Raw genomic sequence first — 23,046 nt, forward strand, 5'->3', positions numbered from 1 at the left:
GTCAAAAACCCAATTTCTTAATGTCTCAAGCTTCTGCGTGCAACTTAAATCTAGGGGTGTTCTTTTAAACGCCATGTATAATAACAGACAAACTAAATGTTTGAATTCTTCTGAACATACCCAGCTTGCTTTGCAATAGATAATACTGCAATGCAATAGAAATCGAGGAGAAAATAATGCGTTTTACTTACAGTTTAACCAGAAGGGCTTTTGATATATCTTCCCTTAGTGTAATCCAAAAAAAAAATCCTGATACTGGTATTATCTTATTGTTGATAAAATAAAATAACCAGTCCAGAACTGAGTCGGCTTTCTCTCCTTTAAGTAATAAAATAAAATAAAATAAATCTCGGCTACTTTGTGGCAGTCTTAACGCTTTGTTGTGCCAGTTGCTGGCTCAGATTTTTGTCACAGCCCAGCTAGCGAGCCACGCCCACGTCCCTTCTGATTGGACCAGTAGGATTGAATATGTAAATAGCATTTATTGATATCTAATAAGAAACGAATGGATCCTTAAATTAACCTGTTCCCTGCCGAATTATTTTAAGATGTTTTTTTTTATAATGTTAATCTATAATGTTAATCGGATGCTGTATGCCTTTTTATATGTTATAGTCCTTTTTGTTGTTATTTACTAACACTGTTCGTCTTAGATGACTTTTTAAAAATAATATTTTCTACTATGAGTAGAATTAATATGTGCATTTTCAAAGTACACCACAGAATATATCTCCTAACAATCATATATTATCAGAATGGAAGGATGGTCTACCAATGTGGGTGGCCCAGAAACGTTTGTTAACGACTGTAATTGTAAACTGGTTCACCGGAGCACTTGATTTGATATACTTTCTGAACCTCCCAATAGGGGGCGGTAGTGCACACAGATCCCTGCAACCGAAATATAGAAATTCCTGTAAAGAAGAATGCCTTGTTCACAGTTTGGGACTGATTTTTAAAACTTGGAAGTGGACTTGACAGTTTCAAAAGTATAACAAGTATTCACTTTTGCAGGACAATTTAAAATGAGTTGGTTTATGTTGTTGAATTAAGCCCTTAGAAAACGCTTTCTGCTGCGAGGATTGGGTAACACAGTGCTCACATTACATCCACTTGCCTTGGTGCCCTATTCCATACACTTGCCACTCTTTGTGTAAAGAACGGTCTCCTACCTCTTAGCTGATCTCCACTCAATGTCCAGCTGTCTTCTAGTCCTGCATTAGCTTTATTGACCAAGATTGTCCAAGATTAGTGCTAATCAGGGCCTATGAAACCAGCCGGCAGAATTGTAAAGAATTTGCTTAAGTCTTCCCTAACTTGTTTTGTTCTGGGCTCACTAGTATTACAATACCAAACCTGGTAATCATATTAATTATGGCATCACTATCCCTATTAAATAACAAAGCTATGATTATGCCCGTTTGTATTATTGCTGTTGTTGGTTTTGTTTTTTGGTACTAAGGGTAGTGGTGCCATTATTAAAATGTAATGCTACGTTTGTTTGCCTGGCTGAGCTCATCTGCTATGTGACCAACTTCTTATTATGCAAACATTACAAATTAAATTCTGCACCTACAAAACACACAGACATAAAATGATTCTTGCAACAGCCAGTCGGTGATTTCCATCTAATGTAGCCAAGGGATACGGACTCTGCTTAGGAAGTGTTCTTGGGCTCAGATGCCTGTCTGCGCTTTGGTATGTAGCGTTTTAGCGCCCTCTTGTGGTGAGCTGTGAGCATGACTGATACAGTTTATTTGATGTTAGTGTCATGAACACATGCCAGCTAAGCTCTGGGTGGTCCTCCGTGTTTTGGTGCTCAAACGCTTGACTGGTCTGCAGGAGTGGAATAGAGGGCCATTACTGGACATGGGTGGAGGTTTAGCTGAACAATTTAGAACAGGGCTGGGACAAAGACCTGGACTGGACGGAACAGCTTTGCTCATCACAGCTCGAATGTTACACTGATTATATAAGTGTAAATATAATGGGGGGCTCTGTTTTTTTATGTATGTTTTGTTATCTCTTCATTTTATTTCATGATGTGTACCGTTCGTAATTTCAAAAGGACCCTTCATGTTATTGATTTAGAGTTGGTGTGTGTTAATTGAGTCCCTGAATTCTGTATGAGTGCAGACATGATACCCACAGCGATGAAGTCAATGATTACGAGTTCTGAAGGGAGGTCATCTTTTCATATTACAAATATGGATATTTATTTTTAATAACAGAACAATAACTGCCCAGAAATGTCTCTTCTTATTCCCTCACAGTGTGGAGATGCTGTATCCAGTCTCTGTGTCTCTTATTCCCTCACAGTGTGGCGATGCTGTATCCAGTCTCTGTGTCTCTCGTCTTATTCCCTCACAGTGTGGAGATGCTGTATCCAGTCTCTGTGTCTCTTATTCCCTCACAGTGTGGAGATGCTGTATCCAGTCTCTGTGTCTCTCTTCTTATTCCCTTACAGTGTGGAGATGCTGTATCCAGTCTCTGTGTCTCTCTTCTTATTCCCTCACAGTGTGGAGATGCTGTATCCAGTCTCTGTGTCTCTCGTCTTATTCCCTCACAGTGTGGAGATGCTGTATCCAGTCTCTGTATCTGATCTCTGCAGCTCCTCCTCCCCTCCTCACTGGACTGGTTACACCTGTGACAGACAGAGAGAGAGAAGCAGAGATTTATAAACCCATCAGGAGTTCATTTCAATAACGCTTCCCTGAAGGAGCCACTATCCATCACATGGGAAATATTCCATTCCAGCTCTCCTGAGGGATCGGCTCTCTCAGAGCTGTTAGCTAGCTGGGAGGATTCACAGAGTCGTTAACTCCAAACCGCTTTCAACATGAAAAATAAAAACACCAGTAACATCTCTAAAACTAGTAAGAAACCACTTAGACTGGGGCTGTTTCATAAAAGCGATTTGCACTGAATCACAGTCGCAGGCCCCTCACAGATTACAATTTGGGTGTCATAACTTTCACAGGGCTGCGATGTCGCCGATTTTGACTGAAATTTGTGACAGCAGTCCCCCCATCCCCACCCCCCCTACGACCTATATGCAATTACGTCTCCCACTTTTTGATTCCCCCCCCCCCCCCCCCCCCCACCCCCCAGACACACAGTATAATCACATTTAGGGTTAGAAAGTTTTCTTAACAAATGAATAAAATATGGTTTTCAAACACAATGATTTTCTATTCTAACCAGATCCACAATGAAGTCGGCGACAGTTGCTATGTGACGTAATTGCAAGAAACTATTATTGCTGATGCCAGGTACAATTATTTATACATGTTCTAAAGAACGGTACCACAGACTTGTACCACAGATTTAGGCTCATGTGCAGGGCTGTGCTGTGCGTTTTGGGGTTCCCTTGACCCTATTTTGATTTTAGATTCTTGTCATTTTTTTCAATTCTGGATTTCAGGTATTACACTATGCAGGGTTTTCCAATCCTGGTCCTGGGGACCCACCGGCCCTGAATATCGAAAGTGTCTACCAGTCCGAACCTCCCTGTTTTAACCCGATTCTTATCCCGAATGCTGTTTCCATCACTTTTCTGCTGTTTTCCAGCAGGTGGAATGGGTGCAATTTACATAAAGGTGGCGGTATGACTATTCAGTATTTAAATGAGAAACGTATATGTTAATGACGCAAATGATGTAATTCCAGTATTTCAATCAATGGACAGGTGGGATGGAAAGGTAGTAAAGGCTAAGAAAAATAAAACAGACGAGGAGAGAGAGAAACAAGAGACGATACATGTCAGAGAACATAACAATAAAGCAAGTAAGACAAAGAGAAAACATGTAAAACGTTAGAGAGCTCCTGTTTTAATGTAGCCTAATTTGTATTATTATTTTTATTTCTTAGCAGACGCTCTTAACCAGGGTGACTTACAGCTGACAAAATATCACGTTGCAGATAACAGCAGTTATAAAATACAATAAAGTCAGTAGTAAGAGCAAAATCAAATGAGAAAATAAACACAGTAAATAATTACTTTCGAGAGCGATTTCGAAATCGCAGCACATTGGGCTCCATCTCTATCAAACAGGGCCTGCTGGAAATAGGTTCCCATTTTTCGCACGGGGGTATGTTAATTAGGTACCCACTTAATTTGCATAGCATTCCTCATACTGTCTTTTTGCGGCTGTTCTCATCCTTCCTGGCCATTTTTGGTTTTTGCTCGGAATATGAAAAACAGTTCAAAAGTTAAAATTCTGCCACAAAAGCGATCCCGATGTCAGAAAAAGCTTTGATTCAAGGCAACTGTCAGCTGGTTTTCATTCCAACTGAGTTATCAATTACTTAACCCCTTAATTGAACTGACCTTTTGCTCAATTAAACCTTTTGACTTGTTTTCAGCTCTTAAACAGTTGCAGATTTCAAGTTAGCTGTAACATTTGATAAGCAACGTGAACTCGGAAACGGTGTAAGAGCTGAAAACAATTAAAAAGGTCAAATTAAGCAAATTATAGTTCAATTAAAGGTCTACTTAAGTAAGTTGGAATGAAATGCATTCTGATTGAAATGCACTGTTATAATTACTGTTTGAAAAAGTTACATTGCTTAAATATCCATTTATAATGAAATAAATGATTAGGCAATGTTATAAGTGAAAATCAATGGATATATTTTTCAAACATATTTTCGGGCAGCGGTGTAGTAGTGGTTAGGGCTCTGGACTCTTGACCGGAGGGTTGTGGGTTCAATCCCAGGTGGGGGACGCTGCTGCTGTACGCTTCAGCAAGGTACTTTACCTAGATTGCTCCAGTAAAAACCCAACTGTATAAATGGGTAATTGTATGTAAAAATAATGTGATATCTTGTAACAATTCTAAGTCGCCCTGGATAAGGGCGTCTGCTAATAATAATGCAAATGTTGGTATTAGCTGGGCAAATGAAAGGTTCATCTTGTGCATGAAACAGGTTGAAACATACCTGCATACAGCTGCTGGCTGGGGTTGACAAATTTGCCAACATGAGTGTACTCGTGATTATCCCTGTAAACACGTCATTTAAAACTGTGCTAAATACCGTATTACTTCGAATTAACACCTCACTTAGATATCTGCTTTTTAATAAACGCCGCTCTCAGGGGCTCCCGAGTGGCGCATCCAGTAAAGGCGCTCCTCGCAGGATGTGCCCTATAGCCTGGAGATCGCTGGTTTGAATCCAGGCTATGTCACAGCTGACCGTGACCGAGAGTTCCTAGGGGGCGGCGCACAATTGGCTGAGCGCTGCCCGGGTAGGGAGGGCTTAGGTCGGCAGGGGAATCCACGGCTCACCGCGCATCAGCGACCCCTGTGGCCGATAGGGCGCCTGTGGCTCTGCAGCTGAGCCGCCAGATCTGTGTTGTCCTCCGGCACTATAGGTCTGGTAGCATTGCTGTGGATCTGCAGTGCGAAAAATGACGGCTTGGAAGGAGCACGTTTCGGAGGACGCGTGTTTCAGCCTCCGTTTCCTGAGTCGGCGGGGGGGTTGCGAGCGGTGAGCCAGGGATACAGATAATAATTAAATTGGGGTGAAAACCGGGGTAAAAATAATTGGCGACGACTAAAATTTTAAAAAAATAAAAATAAATAAAAATAAAAAAATAAAAAAATAAACGCCGCTCTCAATAAAGAAATGTAAAGGTATTTTTTTCTAACCCTGCTCAAAAGATAAATAAAGAAACGCACAACTCTGGCTATGTACATGACCCCCCGAAGAGACCCCAACCTCAATCCAGCATGTAATACAAACTAATGTACACACACCTTAGTCAGGAAATGTTAATTTATAGTACAGTCCCGACAGACAACCCAAGATGAACTACTTACAGCACAGCAGTCCTTCACGTCCCTTTTTTCCAGCAGAGTTTGGTGCCAACACAGCAGGGGATAAACCGGGGAACTTGGAGCTTTGCCGGTCACTCTAAGCGCTATTCGAAAGCTGGCTGAAGATATCTTCTTGTAGGGGGTTTCGTTGTTTTGTTTTTTATTCAATTAGAATTTTATCAGTCCTGTACAATTATATATTTTTAAAAAAAACTTGCTTACTATCTATGAGAATAGTTAGTTTCGGTGTCTCTTACAGAGAAATTACAAACAAGCAGGTAAATTACAGTGAGAAAAAAAAACAAAAAACGAGTAGGATATATTTTAGTTTTAACAGAAATCAAACCGATATTCAGAGGTAATATTTTTCGTTAAGAAAAACAACTGCATCACACTCAACTACCGTTCTCGCTCCTCTTCTTGTCCCGCCTCCTACCTAACCAATACACACTCCAGATTCGCTGATACAGTACTCACCTGACCTCCCAACTCCCACCTAATAGGCTCTCGTTAACTGTCAGTCAATGTACTGAATTCAAGCCCCCAAAACACACACGAGTATAGTGCTGCAGATCGGAGCCTCTCATGGGAACGTGTCTAAAATGCCTTAAATCATAATAAAATATTGCAGCGTTTGTACAGCATAGTATTATTAATAAAGGCTGCCCTCCTATAGTCGCCACCCTCGTTTAAGGTCTGCAGTCATTTTGATCAATTTAAATAAACGCCGCGACGCCAAATTGAAGTTATATGGTATTTGTACTTTGGACATTCGCAGAATGCTGTGCTTATTTAGCAGTTTGTGTTCATTGGTTAATTTATATTTGACACAAGGTGTAATTCTTTGTGGAAATCAGGTGAAATGTATCAAACTTAACTCGAGGTTGTAAGTATGTATCAAATCTTGGGACATGTATTCGGATGGACGCTCTAAAATAAAGAGTTAAACTGTGTTATACCCCTGGCTCTTTTTGTAAAGCCCATGTTTGATGAAACGCTCGCATGACACCTCTGAGTCCCCGCAAGCTCACAACTTTTATAAGTGCCCCTTGGCTAGCAACAGCACAAGACATTTTCTTTCCAATGATCTGTAGTCTAATCCCCAGCTGCTGCTGTAAAACGATTAAAAAAAACACGTGTCAGTGTGTGTGTGTGTCAGTGTGTGTGTGTGCGTGCGTGTGTGTGTGTCAGTGTTTGTATGTGTGTGCGTGTGTGTGTGTCAGTGTGTGTGTGTGTCAGTGTGTGTGTGTGTCAGTGTGTGTGTGTGTGTCAGTGTGTGAGTGTGTGTATGTATGTGTGTGTGTGTGTGTGTGTGTCAGTGTGCGTGCGTGTGTGCGTGTGTGTGTGCGTGTGTGTGTGAATGAGGACCTGCAGCAAAGGGTTTTGATTTCGTTATATTAAAACCATCTCATATGCCAAAATGTCCGTGTTAGATGCTATGATTTGATACCCCGGGAGTACAAACGGCAGTTTCATTTGGGCAAATTGTGATCTTTGCAGATAATAATAATTATAATGCATTGTATTAGCAAGTTGTGTAACATTGATAACAAGCCGTGTTTACTTAAGTTGGGTTAAAGGCATCAGAAAGCTATCTGCGCTTCCTTTACTTATTCCAATTATCTCTCAACACCTGCAGCATCAGCTACTTCACCAGTATTTAAAAACGTGTTTACTGGTTTTCCTCGGCGTACCTGCTGCTGCTGTATATAATTGATTATCGAGTTACTGATTTCTCTCAACGCAGCTCGCAAGCGAACGCACTTCCGATGGCTTCTGAACGCTCCCAGCCCTCGCCAGCACGTCGCGATCGCAGAACTTGCCCGAAACGTGCCCCTCGGATAGCAACAGCAGATTTATCCAATAGCCAGCTCCCAATTGTGACGTGAGATTTTTGATTGGTCGAAATGGAATCGCAGGTGATAGTGTAGCCAATCAGCTCGCTAACCGCGGCTGGAACTGGACTGGCAAAGGAGACGCAGTTTGGGAGAGGACTTTGGAAAGTGGTAAGGAAGCGAAGCCAGACGCAGAATGATTATAATATTACAAATAGCGATATTATACTCGCAGTGACAAGTTACATTTAATGATATATTGTCCATGTTTTTTTTTTTTTTTTTTACATAAAATTGATTGCTTTAAAATTAGGTAACCTTTCATTGTGTGCGTTTTGAACACTTATTGTGACGCAACGACAACGGCTGATTGTCAGTCCAAAGAGTTACTTGTAAAAAGTATTTTTAAGTCACAAACCTAGCGCTAAGTGTTTAATTGTTTTGCTCTGTAGCCGTCTTTCCATCCCTGTGTTTGGAGCGAGTTTATAATTTACTCGTGAAACTGCTACACAAATAGCAAAGACAAAACGAGAAAAATAAAATGCAGATGTGCTGAAGGCCATCTGGGTCAGAAACGCGTGGTGCGGTAGTACGTTTCGAATATTCGCGACACGTACTCATTTGGACCAATCAGAGCACAGGAATGGCTACGTGTACCGATTTTAATCGGTAAGTGTTCGAATAAAAATGACAACGAGCTACGTATTTCTTACGTTGGTGACTCGTCATTTTACACTAGCGGCTTGTCATGACAACGTGTTCGCTTGTAATTGCTTCGTATTCACAGTGTAATTCAGCAGCCAAAAGACAATCATTCAGAGAAGACATCAATTTAAAATAAGGAATATTGCAAATATGGCGGCGAGAGATTTTCTTCTGCGCTAGAAGCATACGTTTGCTGAGTATATAATAATAATAATAATAATAATAATAATAATAATAATAATAATAATAATAATTGTATTTTGTATAGCGCCGGGGGGCGTTTCTTTATAATATTTGCCAGAAGCCCCGCTGACTGTTGAGACCCAGCGTTTATTATGTAACATCACTAACATATTCAAATACTTCAGATGCAGTCATGGAGAATCCACTAACATACAACCTTATAGCATTAACATAACTACATTGCAACATTCCAGCAACGCCGTTAAAAGGGTGTGTCAGGGTAACAGTTTCATTTTATAACAATGCCACTGTATTGTACACCCTCAAAGTATAAAGCGAAAGTAAACAAGGATATGCAAAACGTTAAAACATGAACACGCAGAAGAACGATTCTGCATTGAAAAACTGAATTGCATCTACCACTGTTAATAATGATAAAAACATTCAAACCCACTAAACAGACCACATCCACTATGACGCGCATTGTATTACTATTCATAACTTGCTGTTTAAAAAAGACCAGGCGATTATTGGGAGTTTTCAGTAACAGAAAAAAAAAAACCATAATACAGGAAAAGTACAGGCATATAAAAAAAAAACATTGTTGAAACAGAAGTTTAAAAAATTGGAAAGGCAAGTTTAAAAAAGTATGTTTGTGACGGCTTTAAAAAATATTCAAAGAGTCGGATTCCCTGATCAATTCTGGAAGAGCGTGGAAAATGTGAGGCGACTTTTCATTGGATCATTTACACGTACTATTTTCTTTCAATTCATTGGCTCTTATTTCATTTCTAAAGAATGCATTGGCCCAAATTTGTAGGTGTAGTAAAAGTAGGACGCGTAGTGTATGGCAGTACTACACGTAGTAATTTATTTGAAACGTGTACGAACAGCACACGTTTTTTGACCCAGATGGCCTTCTATACAGTACATCCGGGTCAAAAAACGAGTTAATTTAGTACGCGTTGTAATTCAATACTACGCGTACTAATTTGGCCAATCAGATCGTTCAAAATGATTTGGGCGACAGTGTATGTTCCTTTCATTGTAAATAAAAACGTGATTTGGTATAATTTAATTAAAACACTATTAATAATAAATTAATCATGTCTGTAGCAGCAGTTTTTTTTAAGTATTCTGTAAATAGTTAAAAAGTACAATGCTTATGGGGCTGTCTTGTTTTCAAAAAATTGGCATGGACATTGTATGCACACCAATGGAATACCTTGTGTTATTATTAGTTTATTTAGCAGACGCCTTTATCCAAGGCGACTTACAGAGACTAGGGTGTGTGAACTATGCATCAGCTGCAGAGTCACTTGCAACGTCTCACCCGAAAGACGGAGCACAAGGAGGTTAAGTGACTTGCTTAGGGTCACACAGTGAGTCAGTGACTGAGGTGGGATTTGAACCAAGGTCCTCCTGGTTACAAGCCCATTTCTTTAACCACTGAACCACACAGCCTCCCTTGTGTGTGTTATATAGAGTATACATAATCAAAGGAAAAGTTAATGTAGGTACACAAAAATATTAATAATTGATAAAAAAAATATTGTAACCTGAAACGACCTGATAATATATATTTTTTTAATCGATTATTCACATTTTTGTGTACTACATTACCTTTTTCATTTTTATTTTGTAGGTACACAGCAGTTTTTTTAAATGATATGTATACACAGACACACACACACACACACACAGTTGTCGTCAAAAGTTTACATACCCTCTATTTGCAACAATGTTATTTCCCAAAGTGTTATAAATATTGTTTGATACACTATACATACACAGCAGTGATGCCTCTTGTGAGTGTGGTGAACACTCATTCATCTTTCCAGGTGGTAGTTACAAATCTGGTGAATTAACTGAGATAAGGCCAGGGTACCAGTATTTATGACTCCAACTCTATGAAAGTCAATGGAGTCCATTTTTTAATAGAGATAATGTATGCATGTCTCCAGTCACATGACAGTTGAAGATTTCAAGTTGGCTATAACATTTTATAAGTAACTTGAACTCTGCAATGGTGTAAGAACTGAAAACAATTAAAAAGGTCAAAGGTTAAAAAGGCGTCTGCTAATTCAGCAAATTATTAGTTCAGTTAAGGGTCTAGTTCAGTAATTGAGAGCTCAGATGGAATGAAACCCAGCAGACACAGGGATTGGGGATCATTGATGTAGACGAATTTGTACCAGTCATGATCATAGTTTTGTCAATAGCAATGTAATAGTTCTGGCGCGTCGCGTCTGGTGTGTGCCAGCCTGAAATGTATTGGCGAGGCGATTTTCCATTCATTTTAGTTTTACTCGCTCGCTAGTCTACCAAGTAGACACGTTAAAACGTGTCGGCCACTATTCCTTTCTAAAGTAGCTGTGCGATTCGTAAAAATCCCTTTGTTTGTTGTTGCCATGGATCCCTGTATAGAAAATCCCCTTGAAGAAGCTTCTGTTTGGAAGACTCCTTGTGCTGTTGCTCTGCCAGCTACCATCACCGCTGTTACAATGATTAAACGTGGCGGTGGAGGCACAGACCAGCCCTGCTGCGATTGTAACTAATATCTTACCCAGGTCTGACATACACAAGCTGTCGTGGAGCCATAGGTTCCATTAAGTTGGTTTAATTTAATTTTAAACCAGACATTAAAAAATTGTTCAAATGGGGGGGAAAAAAACTGTAAAAAAAAAAAATATATAGAACATCTTGACTTTAATAAATAAAATAACTAAATGTAACTTTCTTCCACTTATGTTCTTGGCTTTTTAGAAAAACGTTTTTTTGTTTTTTTTTTTAAAGTAAAACAGCTGTACACATGTTTTTTAAAAACAAACCATTTTTTAGTAAAGAAAATGGAAAAGAAATAACAAATAATTACCAACGAATGGATAGAAAAGTTGAACCTAAAACATGTAAACAAATCTAGGGACTTTTGCCATCATTATATGGCTAGTGGATGCGCAGTATCTGGTATAGGTAGTGCACATTTACAAGTCAAGTCCAGAGGCAACATCAGACTCATATAATACTTTTTGAAATGACTTGGTCTGCCCGTTTGTTTTTTGTCATGCAATTTTTTATGATCACTTGGGCCAACAGCAGCATGTTAGACAGTTTGACATCACTTGAATGGCTAAGGAAGGACCAGAAATACGCTCGCTACAGTTTTCCATGCAGATGTAGAATACAGTGTCGCAGCGACCATATTCTCCTTGAATATTTATTAACTAAGAGACGGGGGCACTGTGTATAATAACTTAAATACGAGACAGACGCAACTGCACAGTGTCTCCCCCCAGTGGGGAGAGCAGGAATGACTGTGTTGATTATCAGTGTCTCCCCTCAGTGGTGAGAGCAGGAATGACTCTGTGTTGATTCTCAGTGTCTCCCCTCAGTGGTGAGAGCAGGAATGACTGTGATGATTCTCAGTGTCTCCCCTCAGTGGTGAGAGCAGGAATGACTGTGTTGATTCTCAGTGTCTCCCCTCAGTGGTGAGAGCAGGAATGACTGTGTTGATTCTCAGTGTCTCCCCTCAGTGTTGAGAGCAGGAATGACTCTGTGTTGATTCTCAGTGTCTCCCCTCAGTGGTGAGAGCAGGAATGACTCTGTGTTGATTCTCAGTGTCTCCCCTCAGTGGTGTGAGCAGGAATGACTCTGTGTTGATTCTCAGTGTCTCCCCTCAGTGGTGAGAGCAGGAATGACTCTGTGTTGATTCTCAGTGTCTCCCCTCAGTGGTGAAAGCAGGAATGACTCTGTGTTGATTCTCAGTGTCTCCCCTCAGTGGTGAAAGCAGGACTGGCAGCTGCAGTAGAGATGAAGCCGGATAAATGTGAGCGGTCTGACAGTATCTCCCGGAGAAAGAGGTAACTATTATTATTATTATTATTATTATTATTATTATTATTATTATTATTATTATTATTATTATTATTATTATTATTATTATATGTTAATAGATTTTAAATTTAAAAAGATCCCCATATTATTATTATTATTATTATTATTATTATTATTATGTATCAAACTTTTGAAGTAAATTTCGTTTTTGCCCAATGTCTCTTGAAGAAAACAGCAACAAATTATGACAGTACGCAGTTATTATGAACACTGCTGTTTTCTGAGCTCAGGCCCGTATTGTGGCACATGCGCACAAATACAGAGTAACAGCGCAGATATCCTGCTGTCAGCACAGAGTGAAGCTGAGGAGACTTCTGAAGCTGTATCAAAGATATGCTCAAATCTTTGGTTATGTTCTTTATTAATTTGTAAAATAAACAACATTTTTAACAGTTTTTCAAAAATAAAATAACCACACAGCATACAGATGGGGATGCCTGATTCAATGACTTGCGTCCAGACCTGGGATAAATATAGTTATAAATATGGTTTGTGAAAAGTAACTATTATTTGAAAATAATAAAATACAGATTGCAGAAATCAACTATTATATGAAAATATTTAAATGTGAGTAAAGTAGTTGAAATCCACTGAAGTACTTTAAACTCTTCATAAATATGTAATTGTAACATACAGGATCCTAATTATTATCCTGCATTCTGCAAAATGTCTTTAACCAATGGCCAGTTATTGAAGTTATGGAATTGAACATGTGTAGCATTTTCCTTGTTAGAAATCCTTCTCAACCACCACGTGGTAATTGCAATTCATCAACTCTTTAGGAATAGTGAAGATGTTTTTATTTTTTTTCAGATAACTTACATATATTTAAATATTTTCAAATAATATTTGACTTTGTGCAATTAATATTTGAATATTTAAAAACAAAATATAAATTGCGTTTATATTTAAATATTTCAACCATTTGAAATAGTTGGCGTTTATTTGTACCAGGTCTGCTTGCTTCCTCCCAGTAGATATATTGTTATGTGTATTATTATTATTATTTATTTCTTAACAGACGCCCTTATCCAGGGCGACTTACAATTGTTACAAGATATCACATTATACATTATTTCACATTATACAGATATCACATTATTTTTACATACAATTACCCATTTATACAGTTGGGTTTTTACTAAAGCAATCTAGGTAAAGTACCTTGCTCAAGGGTACAACAGCAGTGTTCCCCACTGGGGATTGAACCCACAACCCTCCGGTCAAGAGTCCAGAGCCCTAACCACTACTCCACACTGCTGCCCCACTGTTAATAGTTTTAAAAATAGCATTTTTCATAATAGTTACGTACTGTCATAATTTGTCAATGTTGCTTGGGCAAAAGTGAAATTTACTTCAAAAGTTTGATGCATTTATTTTTACATAGCGAAAATCTGCAAAATACAACACAGCTCCATTGACTCCATAGAAAAATGTATCTCGCGCTCCATATAGCCCATAATCCTTTGTATGCAGCGTGACCCCTCCCTTGTCAACCACGACCCTTTGTGCAGTACCATGACCCTTCTCTCGCCGTATTTGACAGACTGTTGTCTGAAATGGTGCCTCATAGTTTCTTGTTGCTGTGCAGGAAGGAGCATCGTGACTTCACTCTGAGCCTGCGCGAGATTGCCGCCCTGCTGCCTATCACTGGCACTGCACACAGCCGCAGGATCAGCAAGGTAAACAAGCACTCACACCCTTACACACTCACACCCTTAAGCATACATGAGGAAACATGTTTCTTCAAAAATTGTCAAGGAAACATTATCAGGAAAAATTGTCAGCAAACCTTTTCAAGCAGCACACTTCAAAATGGATGAAAGCCTTATTGCACTGAGTGGTGCTGCTCTTATAATTGCATTAAAACTTCATAGAAGGTGCTGCTGGTTGAAAAGCAAGATGGGTTTTATTAACCAAACGTAAACCAACAGCACCGGACTCAGCAGCCCCTGCCTAAAGCTTTTCAAAACTTGATTTCTCTTAATCGCATTTATATCCCCATTTGCATCATCGTTTCTGTTAAACAGTTATAAACACTGATCTGGAGCACGTTCTTTGAGAAGTGCGCACATAAATATTAATGCATGCTCCTGTCATTTGGCTAACACCAGCAGTACTATCTTATTTTGCTATACTAATTCTTATGAATGTTTCAGTTAAATAAATGCGTGACAGGTAAATACAGCACAAATGAAATGTATCATTAAGTATAACAAATATTTTAAATAAACTACACTTTTTATGTTACATAACGTTATGTTAACTACTGCTAGGCTAAACAGAAATTACTACAACGTGAACACTGTGCTAATGCAGGCATCTGCAGGCTGCAGGTCTGAAGAAGTCGCCATCTTGCAAAGTCACATGACCGATGAACTCATGCTCACAGAGTCTCTCCTGATTGGCCAAAGGCAACATTTTTCCTAAAAATGTTTCTCAAAGTAGAACCCAGGTTTCTGGACACACGGAAACAGCCAGCATCATGAGGAAACATTGTGTCTGGAATTGCGTTCCTCGTGTACGCTGGGCTCATCACTCTCTTGTGTCTGATTATTTGTTTTTCTATACTGCAGTTTGAATATATCCTGTCCACTGCAGTGAAGTGATCTCACCCCTCCCCTGTGAGCAGCTCTGCAGGAGAGTGCTGTGTGTCGGCTTAGTGGTTCATGAATACAGTTCAGTGAACCAGCTGTACTGAGAGAGAGAAGCGTTTTCTAAGAGCCCTGCTGAATGGGGTGTGTCATTGAGACGTGTTGTGTGTCGTCATAGTTTTGTCTTTGTTGTGTGTTTGCATGCTTTGTGTCTGATAGCGTGTTGCATTGCTGACTTTGTGTGTCTCACTGTGTTGTGTGTCTCACTGTTGTGCTGTGTGTCTCGTTGTGTTGTGTGTCTCACCGTGTGTTGTGTTGTTCTCTGACAGAAGGATACCCTGGTTCATGTGCTGAGATACCTGGAGTACCTGCAGAGTCACATAGACTCCCTGGAGACACTGCTGCCAGGTGATTGAGGATACACAACACACTGTACAATACACTACACAACATTACACAGCACAACACTATACTACACAACACATCACTACACAACACAGCAACGCAAAGCAGCACAGCCAGTATTGCACAACACACCATTACACAACACACTACGACACAACACTGCACTGCACTGCCACACATCTCGCTTATCAGATTGTAATGAAGCATTTCATTGCTAATTCTTATTCTGTATTATTCTGTACATACTGTTGAGATATGTCATTCATCACATTGAGAGCTCTGGTTTTGAACTGACAACAATGGTGATAGCAGATGGATGTTACTGACAGGATAAATTCAGCAGTATTGAGGGTTTAATAGTTACGGATCAGGGTTATACTCTGCATTTACCATGGTTGGTTTTTGAGTATGCTTTACCTTTACTGTGCTGTATTACACTTTGCTGTGCTTTTACTGTGAGTGTGTTCTCCCCCCAGGCTGTGACAGTGGCCCCTCAGAGCCGCGCACACCCCCCCTCAACAGGAAGTCAGCTCAGCGAGAGACTGTGTGCAGCCGACCCAGGAAGAGACAGCCAGCCAGCAGAGGTGAATGTGCAGGGAGGGGCACTGGGAGGGTAAGAGAGGGGCTGAGAGGTAACACAGGGCATTGGGAGGGTAAGAGAGGGGCAGGGGAGGTAAAACAGCATTGGGAGTGGTAAGAAGGGGCAGAGAGACACAATAGCCCCTTTCACTTGCTACTCGGGTCACAATCCCGCGTCGTGTCACACCACTTTGTGTTCCAGTCGTCACATCCTGGGGACTTTTTAACCCTTTGCGGTCCATTTATTCAGCGCGTGTCAGGCTCGTCAGGTCCAATTTATTTTCACACACGCAGTTTATTTTAGACGCGCTGTTTAAAAGTATTTTTTTGACAGTAAAACAGGTTTAAAAGGCCCTGCATATCAACAGGACACTCAGTACTGCATCTCCAGCCCCGCCCCACCCCTCGTTCGCTATATTTTTCACATAACTCTTAATAATAGTACATACCGATAAATCATCTCTTGATCACTCGTTTTATCACCAAACTCCTCAATAATGCGATCCAAGTCGTTATTTTATTACTATAACATCTAAAAAAAGCTCTGCAAATGTCTGTGATATTCTTTGAGCGCGGACCAGGTACGACATAGGACCGCAAAGGGTTCAAAGTGTAAAGCCCCCTGTGGCCTCAGTAGAGCTCTCAAACATGTCTGCTCTCTGAGTACAGCTGGTACACCAGAATGAAACCATGAACCTGCCCCCGGTGGTCTTCAGTAAGAAACATCACACAGAACCCTGGTATTTCCTTCATGCTGTAGCTGTATTAATCCCAGTCATGACTGTGTGACCCTCTTGTTAACGCCACTGTATGACAGTAACTATGAGGTTTGAGAAATGTAATAGTTTTAAGAGTGGCGATATTAAGCTCTGCCACGATATTAAGCTCTGTCTCTCTGTGTATCTACTTTTCTGTATCTCTCTCTGTGTACCTTTGTCTCTCTGCGTGTCTCTGTGTACTTGCGTGTGTCTCTCTGTGTTTCTGTATCTCTCTCTTTGTGTCTGTTTCTGTGTCTCCACAGGCAGCGAGGGGGAGGGGTGTAACAGGAGGAGGAGACTGTATGGGGCGGAGTCAAGGTGGGATGACACTAACAGGGCAGGGCTCTCTGATTGGCCAATTTTCCACAACATTAATAGCTCCTCCCCTCGCCCCAGCTCTCAGGACTCCGAGTGGAGCTGCAGACAGACCCCAGGGGCCACAGCGACACCTACAGGTAGGATCCACTCTGCTGACTGTGCTGAACGCCTGTCAGATAACTAGATGAGGCAGAACAGCACCTGAGACTAAATAAGAGAACCGGTTGTAATGGGGTAGACCTGTCTGTGTTTTACACTAGCCTTTTTAAGATTGCTTATAGTTACTGGTACACCGCTGGTCCCTGCTGGGAGCACTGGTACGTGAGATGAAAAAGGTGTAGAGAATACGGTACAAACACACAGTCTGATGTTACAAAAATATACCAACAAGATGTAGCCAGTATATGGCTGTGCGTCTAGGTTTTGCTTATATGGGATGTAAATAAGGCTCCTATTGCATAGCAGTTTCACCCACTCCAGGTTTTACTACGAGCTTGATTAGCCACAGTGTATAGGTAACAAGCTCAGATGTGTCAAAATAAACTCATAATAAAACCAGGAATGGATCAAACTGCTGTGAACTGAGAGTCTTATTCCCATCCCTGTTCGCTGAGCGCTCCCGACGCTGTGTGACCTTTGACCTCTCTTGCAGGGGGCGTGTCTGTCGCAGATCTCAGGACCCCTGCGGAGGACCGTCCCTGCTCTGCCTGTGGAGAGCTAGGAGGCAGTGAGGAGGGTAGACCTATCAGAAGCCAGGTCTTGGACTCTCCACACGCTGGGTAAGACTCCAGACTAGTATGGGTTAAAATACCTCCAGCTAAAACTCCTTCGAGTGTCTGGCTCTGGAAAAAAAGATTATGTGTTTTTGACATCTTCATCGTCTTCCTCGTCCGTCGGGAGTCCAGCATCTCAGACGAGCTTTAAGGAGGCGTATGTGGAGGCGTATGTGAAGGCGTATGTGTATTCTCTTTTTTATTAAAGCTATACCACTAAATACGTGTTTTCCTTTTTGCTTGCATGGATACAAAACTTAAATAAATATGTAAATATTATATTATAACACTCTATTTGGACATATAGTGTGTGTGTGTTTGCTATGACAATTCAAACAAAATATCGATGTTCTATGATCATTTAAAAGCTGAATCCACCTCCGCAGTACGATCACAATAATCCTGGTATTTTGGATCAAAGTAATTCTGATCTCCTTTAAATTCTGAAAAACCCAATTGCAACATTTAATCGTGATTAAAAGTGCGATCGGATTGCCAAAACGAAATCCGGATCACAGTAATCCCGTTAAATCACAGTAAGCATTTCGATGTTTTGAAAAACCCAGTTGCACAATATAACCCAGATCAACGCGGAAATCCGATTACCAAAGTTTTGAAAAACCGGCCCCAGGTGACCAAGAAAGTGCTATCTGAGAGCGAAAACCAAGATTTCTTTAACCTAGAATAGTACCAGATTTCATGTTTTTCTTTCAAAACTGTGAGACCTGTGTAATGAATGGATTGCCTGGAGTGGAAAATGTATGGAACTGTTTACTCTTCTACCCGCGTGTCACACAGGACCAGGTCTCCAGTGTTTCATCTTTTCATCACAGCACTCAGACTGGTCTGTGAGGAGTCTGAGCACAGAGAGGTTCACAGCCACAAGCTGGCTGCTGAAGATAATTTTAAACAGCCTGAGTTCATAATCTCACCGGGGCTCTAATATCATCAATGTGAGACCAAAGGTGAGACAGAGAGATTATTAGTCTCACCTCCCTCTCTCTCTCTCTCTCTCTCTCTCTCTCAGGTCTGGGGGTCTCCTGCTGAAGGATCACATGCTGTGGTGGTACCCCTCCTCTGGAGAGGACGAGCCCCCCCTCACCCCCAGCTCCCCCCCACACCCCGGCACAGGTACGGAGCACCACGAAATAGAAACTCTCACCTCTCCCCCTCTCTCTCTTCCACCCTCTCACTCTCTCTCCCAGGCTCCTCCCCTCTCTGAACTCTGTGTTTTGGGGAGGATCTGACCCTCTCCCTGTCTCTCTCTCCCAGGCTCCTCCCCTCTCCGGACTCTGTGTTTTGGGGAGGGTCTGAACCTCTCCCCCTCCCTCCTCACCTCTCCTGCACGGGACCTGGCAGTGAGCTTCCTGCAGGAGGGGCAGGAGAACCTGCACGGTAAGAGAGACACACTGAGAGACACTGACATACTAAGTGACACACACTGAGACAAAAAGAGAAACACACAGGGGAGAGAGAGAGAGAGAGAGAGAGAGAGAGAGAGAGAGAGAGAGAGAGAGAGAGAGAGAGAGAGAGAGAGAGAGAGAGAGTCGCACACAAAGACATAGAGAGAGACACAGAGAGAGACTCACTTGACACTGAGGCACACACATACTGAGAAACTCTGAGAGACAGAGAGGTATAGTAAAGCATGTTATAAAAAACATGGCAAACCATGGTAAACTATGATAACTGCATAGTATACCCATGGAAAAACATGGAGGCTATACTGCAACATTACAGTGCAGATTTACTGTGGCAACCCACAAAGACTAGAAGTCTGGAAGTGTTATTTAGTATTAGTGTGCGTTCTGCCTACCTATCAGACTTCAAGGACTTCAGAAAGACTTGTGGAAACATTCGTCTGTATTTCTAAATTCAGCACTGTCACATGATTAATAGCTACGGATGGATCTTTCTCAGTGTCCTTCATGACTTCAGAAAAACGTCTGGTCGAAACGTTGGCCACAGAATCTTCTTTCAGTATTCATATCTACTCTACTGTTCTGTGCTGTTACAGCTGTGGATAGGTAGCGATCCTAATGGGAATGTTAAAATAATTCAGACAAATGCTTTGAATAGAAGTGTTTTATACGTTTGTTAGTATCTGTGTGTATTCTAACCATTAAGTGTTTCATAGAATGAAATGAATAGTTATCAGTCCTAACGAAATGTATTCACTTCGACTGGAAGTACTGAATACGTTTTATTGTGTGTCGGTGCATATTCTATCAGGTGTTTTTACAATTCTCCGGTCTCTCCTCCCCAGTCCTGTTTGAAGACGTGTGGGTCAGTGCCATGCACAGCACAGAGAGTCAGGAGCACAGCACTGACAACACTGCCGAGGTGAGGGGGGGGGAGACTGCGTGTGTGTCTGTGTGTTACTGAGTGGATTGGGAGAAGTGAGTGATGATGAAGGAGGGAGGGAGAGATTGGAGAGAGAAGGGGGAGTGTGTTGTGTATTGTTTTGTATTGACAGTGCATTCTACCTGTAGTGGGACAGTGTGCTGCGGGGAGGGTTTGTGTATAGTATGGTGTATTGTGTTGTACTGTAGTGAAATTCAATTAACTGTATGTCTATCACGCATTCTCTAAAGAGGAAAGTTTGACGAAATCTTTGATGAGAAACAAGTCCCACTCAGCACAGTGTCTCTAGGTTTAACTCTTTCTGAACCTCATTTTCAGGACAGTTTTTCAGAACTGTTTCTGTTTTATCAGATTTTGTATGAATTCTTCTAGAGACCTTACACAATAATGTTCGTAATTACCTCAGGTCTCAGCTCATTGTATTGTGTTGACAGTGTGTTCTCCCTGCAGTGGGACAGTCTGCTGGGGGGGGGCTGGCTCTCCTCTGCCAGCGAGGGGGAGGAGCGGGGGGACTTCACATGGACCCCCTCTAAGCGTGGCCCCCCCGCGAGGCGGCAGGGGCCGACACAGACCCCGCCCCCGAAGGCCCCTGTATAAACAATCCCACCTCAAGAAGAAGTGTGTCAACGGATTCATCATGTACTGCACACTGAACAGGAAGAGCTACCTGCGGTGAGGAGAAACACAGACACACTGAGAGAGACACACTGAATCATCATGCACTGCACACTGAACAGAAAGCAGACACTGATACACTGAGAGAGACACACACACACACACACACACACACACACACACACACTGATAGAGAAATGTCAGACACAGAGAGAGAGGTACTTACAGAAAGACACTGAGATACACACTAGCAACTACCAGTTTTCAGATCCCTTCTCTTACCTATTACTAGCACTAGCAGTATAATAATATTGATGTCTCTCCCCCAGCTCACACCCTGGCATCCCCTCCACTGTGATGACCAAAAAGCTAGCCGGCCAGTGGCACAGCATGAGCAAGCAGGAGCGCAGAGGGTACTGGTAAGAGAGAGAGGGAGGGAACAACATGATTAAGCAGGAGCGCAGAGGGTACTGGTAAGAGAGGGAGGGAGGGAGGGAGGGAGAGAGGGAGGGAACACCATGACCAAGCAGGAGCGCAGAGGGTACTGGTAAGAGAGAGAGGGAGGGAACAACATGATTAAGCAGGAGCGCAGAGGGTACTGGTAAGAGAGGGAGGGAGGGAGGGAGGGAGGGAACACCATGACCAAGCAGGAGCGCAGAGGGTACTGGTAAGAGAGGGAGGGGGGGAGGGAGAGAGGGAGGGAACACCATGACCAAGCAGGAGCGCAGAGGGTACTGGTAAGAGAGGGAGGGAGGGAGGGAGAGAGGGAGGGAACACCATGACCAAGCAGGAGCGCAGAGGGTACTGGTAAGAGAGGGAGGGAGGGAGGGAGAGAGGGAGGGAGAGAGGGAGGGAACACCATGACCAAGCAGGAGCGCAGAGGGTACTGGTAAGAGAGGGAGGGAGGGAGGGAGGGAGAGAGGGAGGGAACACCATGACCAAGCAGGAGCGCAGAGGGTACTGGTAAGAGAGAGAGGGAGGGAGGGAGGGAGAGAGGGAGGGAACACCATGACCAAGCAGGAGCGCAGAGGGTACTGGTAAGAGGGAGGGAAGGAGAGAGGGAGGGAACACCATGATTAAGCAGGAGCGCAGAGTGTACTGGTAAGAGGGAGGGAGGGAGGGAGAGAGGGAGGGAGAGAGGGAGGGAACACCATGACCAAGCAGGAGCGCAGAGGGTACTGGTAAGAGGGAGGGAAGGAGAGAGGGAGGGAGAGAGGGAGGGAACACCATGATTAAGCAGGAGCGCAGAGTGTACTGGTAAGAGAGGGAGGGAGGGAGGGAGAGAGGGACAGACTCTCTGTGACACACTACTTAGATACCAGAGGGTTGAATTGAAAACAATGCAAAACAACATGTGTAACACTAGGAAAATGTTTTAAATGTTTAAATGTCAGTCACTACAGTGTAACAGCATGTAGTTAATGTAGCTGTATTCTGAAGTCTAGCCTTAAAATTCTTCAATATTTGTTGTCTGGCTGGCTACACTGAAGATTGTGACGTCAGGAACAGGACAAGTCTCTAGCAAACTGAAGTGAGTAACCCTGGTTACCATCCATCACTCCGAATTGAGAACTATTAAAGAAACCATTAATTCAATGACAAACGACTAGACGTTTCTTCAGTGTAAATTCAATGACTAATGTTTTGAATAGAAGTCTTTATCAGTGTTGAAATGAATTGATTGAAGATACTAAGACTTCCAGTTGACATAGCTTGGCTTGAGGAGAATTATTTTACTTTAGATCAAAGTCATACATTTTTTTTTGTTTGCTGAAATGCATTTCATTAAAAAAAGTGTTTAAAGTATATGCAAGTTAAATGTATTTATGATTTACTCTGTTGTTAATGAACGCAGCTAGATAATGAAAGCATGGCACGAGGATCAACTCGGTGTGCAGATACAAACGCTGTGCCACTGTTAGATTTTTCAGTTTTGATTTACTGGTTCCTTCTTGTGTTTGTGTTTAATAGCGTTCCACAGTAAACCCTTTTGTTACAGTTTACAGTGTTTGATTTACTCAGTTCCGGTGTAGTAAAGCTCAGTGATATTCAAAATACTAAAGAAACTTTGTGACTCCACAGCTTTTGTCAAAAAAAATGTTAAAAGTATATTTAACTTAAAACAAAGATACAGTATATATTTATTAAATGACTGGGTTAATGTTACTTCCAGGGCTTTTAATCTTGACATTTTCTATTGATCG

The 23,046-nt window shown here is 41.7% G+C and overlaps 2 protein-coding genes across 3 annotated transcripts in view; one reads left to right on the forward strand and one right to left on the reverse strand.

The window, feature by feature from the left end:
• LOC117394849 (numb-like protein) overlaps positions 1 to 428 on the reverse strand; it is a 74,946-nt gene extending 74,518 nt beyond the window's left edge. For both annotated transcript variants that reach the window (XM_033993536.3, XM_033993518.3), the window contains exon 1: positions 192 to 428. The gene's annotated coding sequence lies outside the window, so the exon portion shown is untranslated. The remainder of the gene's footprint in view (positions 1 to 191) is intronic.
• Positions 429 to 14,868: 14,440 nt separating this feature from the next.
• LOC131702721 (meiosis initiator protein-like) lies at positions 14,869 to 21,308 on the forward strand. The gene is made up of 11 exons (XM_059004531.1): positions 14,869 to 14,880; positions 15,360 to 15,438; positions 15,912 to 16,019; positions 17,036 to 17,227; positions 17,743 to 17,869; positions 18,891 to 18,994; positions 19,136 to 19,258; positions 20,130 to 20,206; positions 20,546 to 20,583; positions 20,678 to 20,899; positions 21,172 to 21,308. The coding sequence occupies exons 1-11, from the start codon at positions 14,869 to 14,871 to the stop codon at positions 21,263 to 21,265; spliced, it is 1,176 nt and encodes a 391-aa protein (XP_058860514.1). The 3' UTR covers positions 21,266 to 21,308.
• The last annotated feature ends 1,738 nt before the right edge of the window (positions 21,309 to 23,046 follow it).

The sequence above is a fragment of the Acipenser ruthenus genome, chromosome 30 (assembly GCF_902713425.1).
Source record: "Acipenser ruthenus chromosome 30, fAciRut3.2 maternal haplotype, whole genome shotgun sequence".
NCBI classification, from domain to species: Eukaryota; Metazoa; Chordata; class Actinopteri; order Acipenseriformes; family Acipenseridae; genus Acipenser; species Acipenser ruthenus.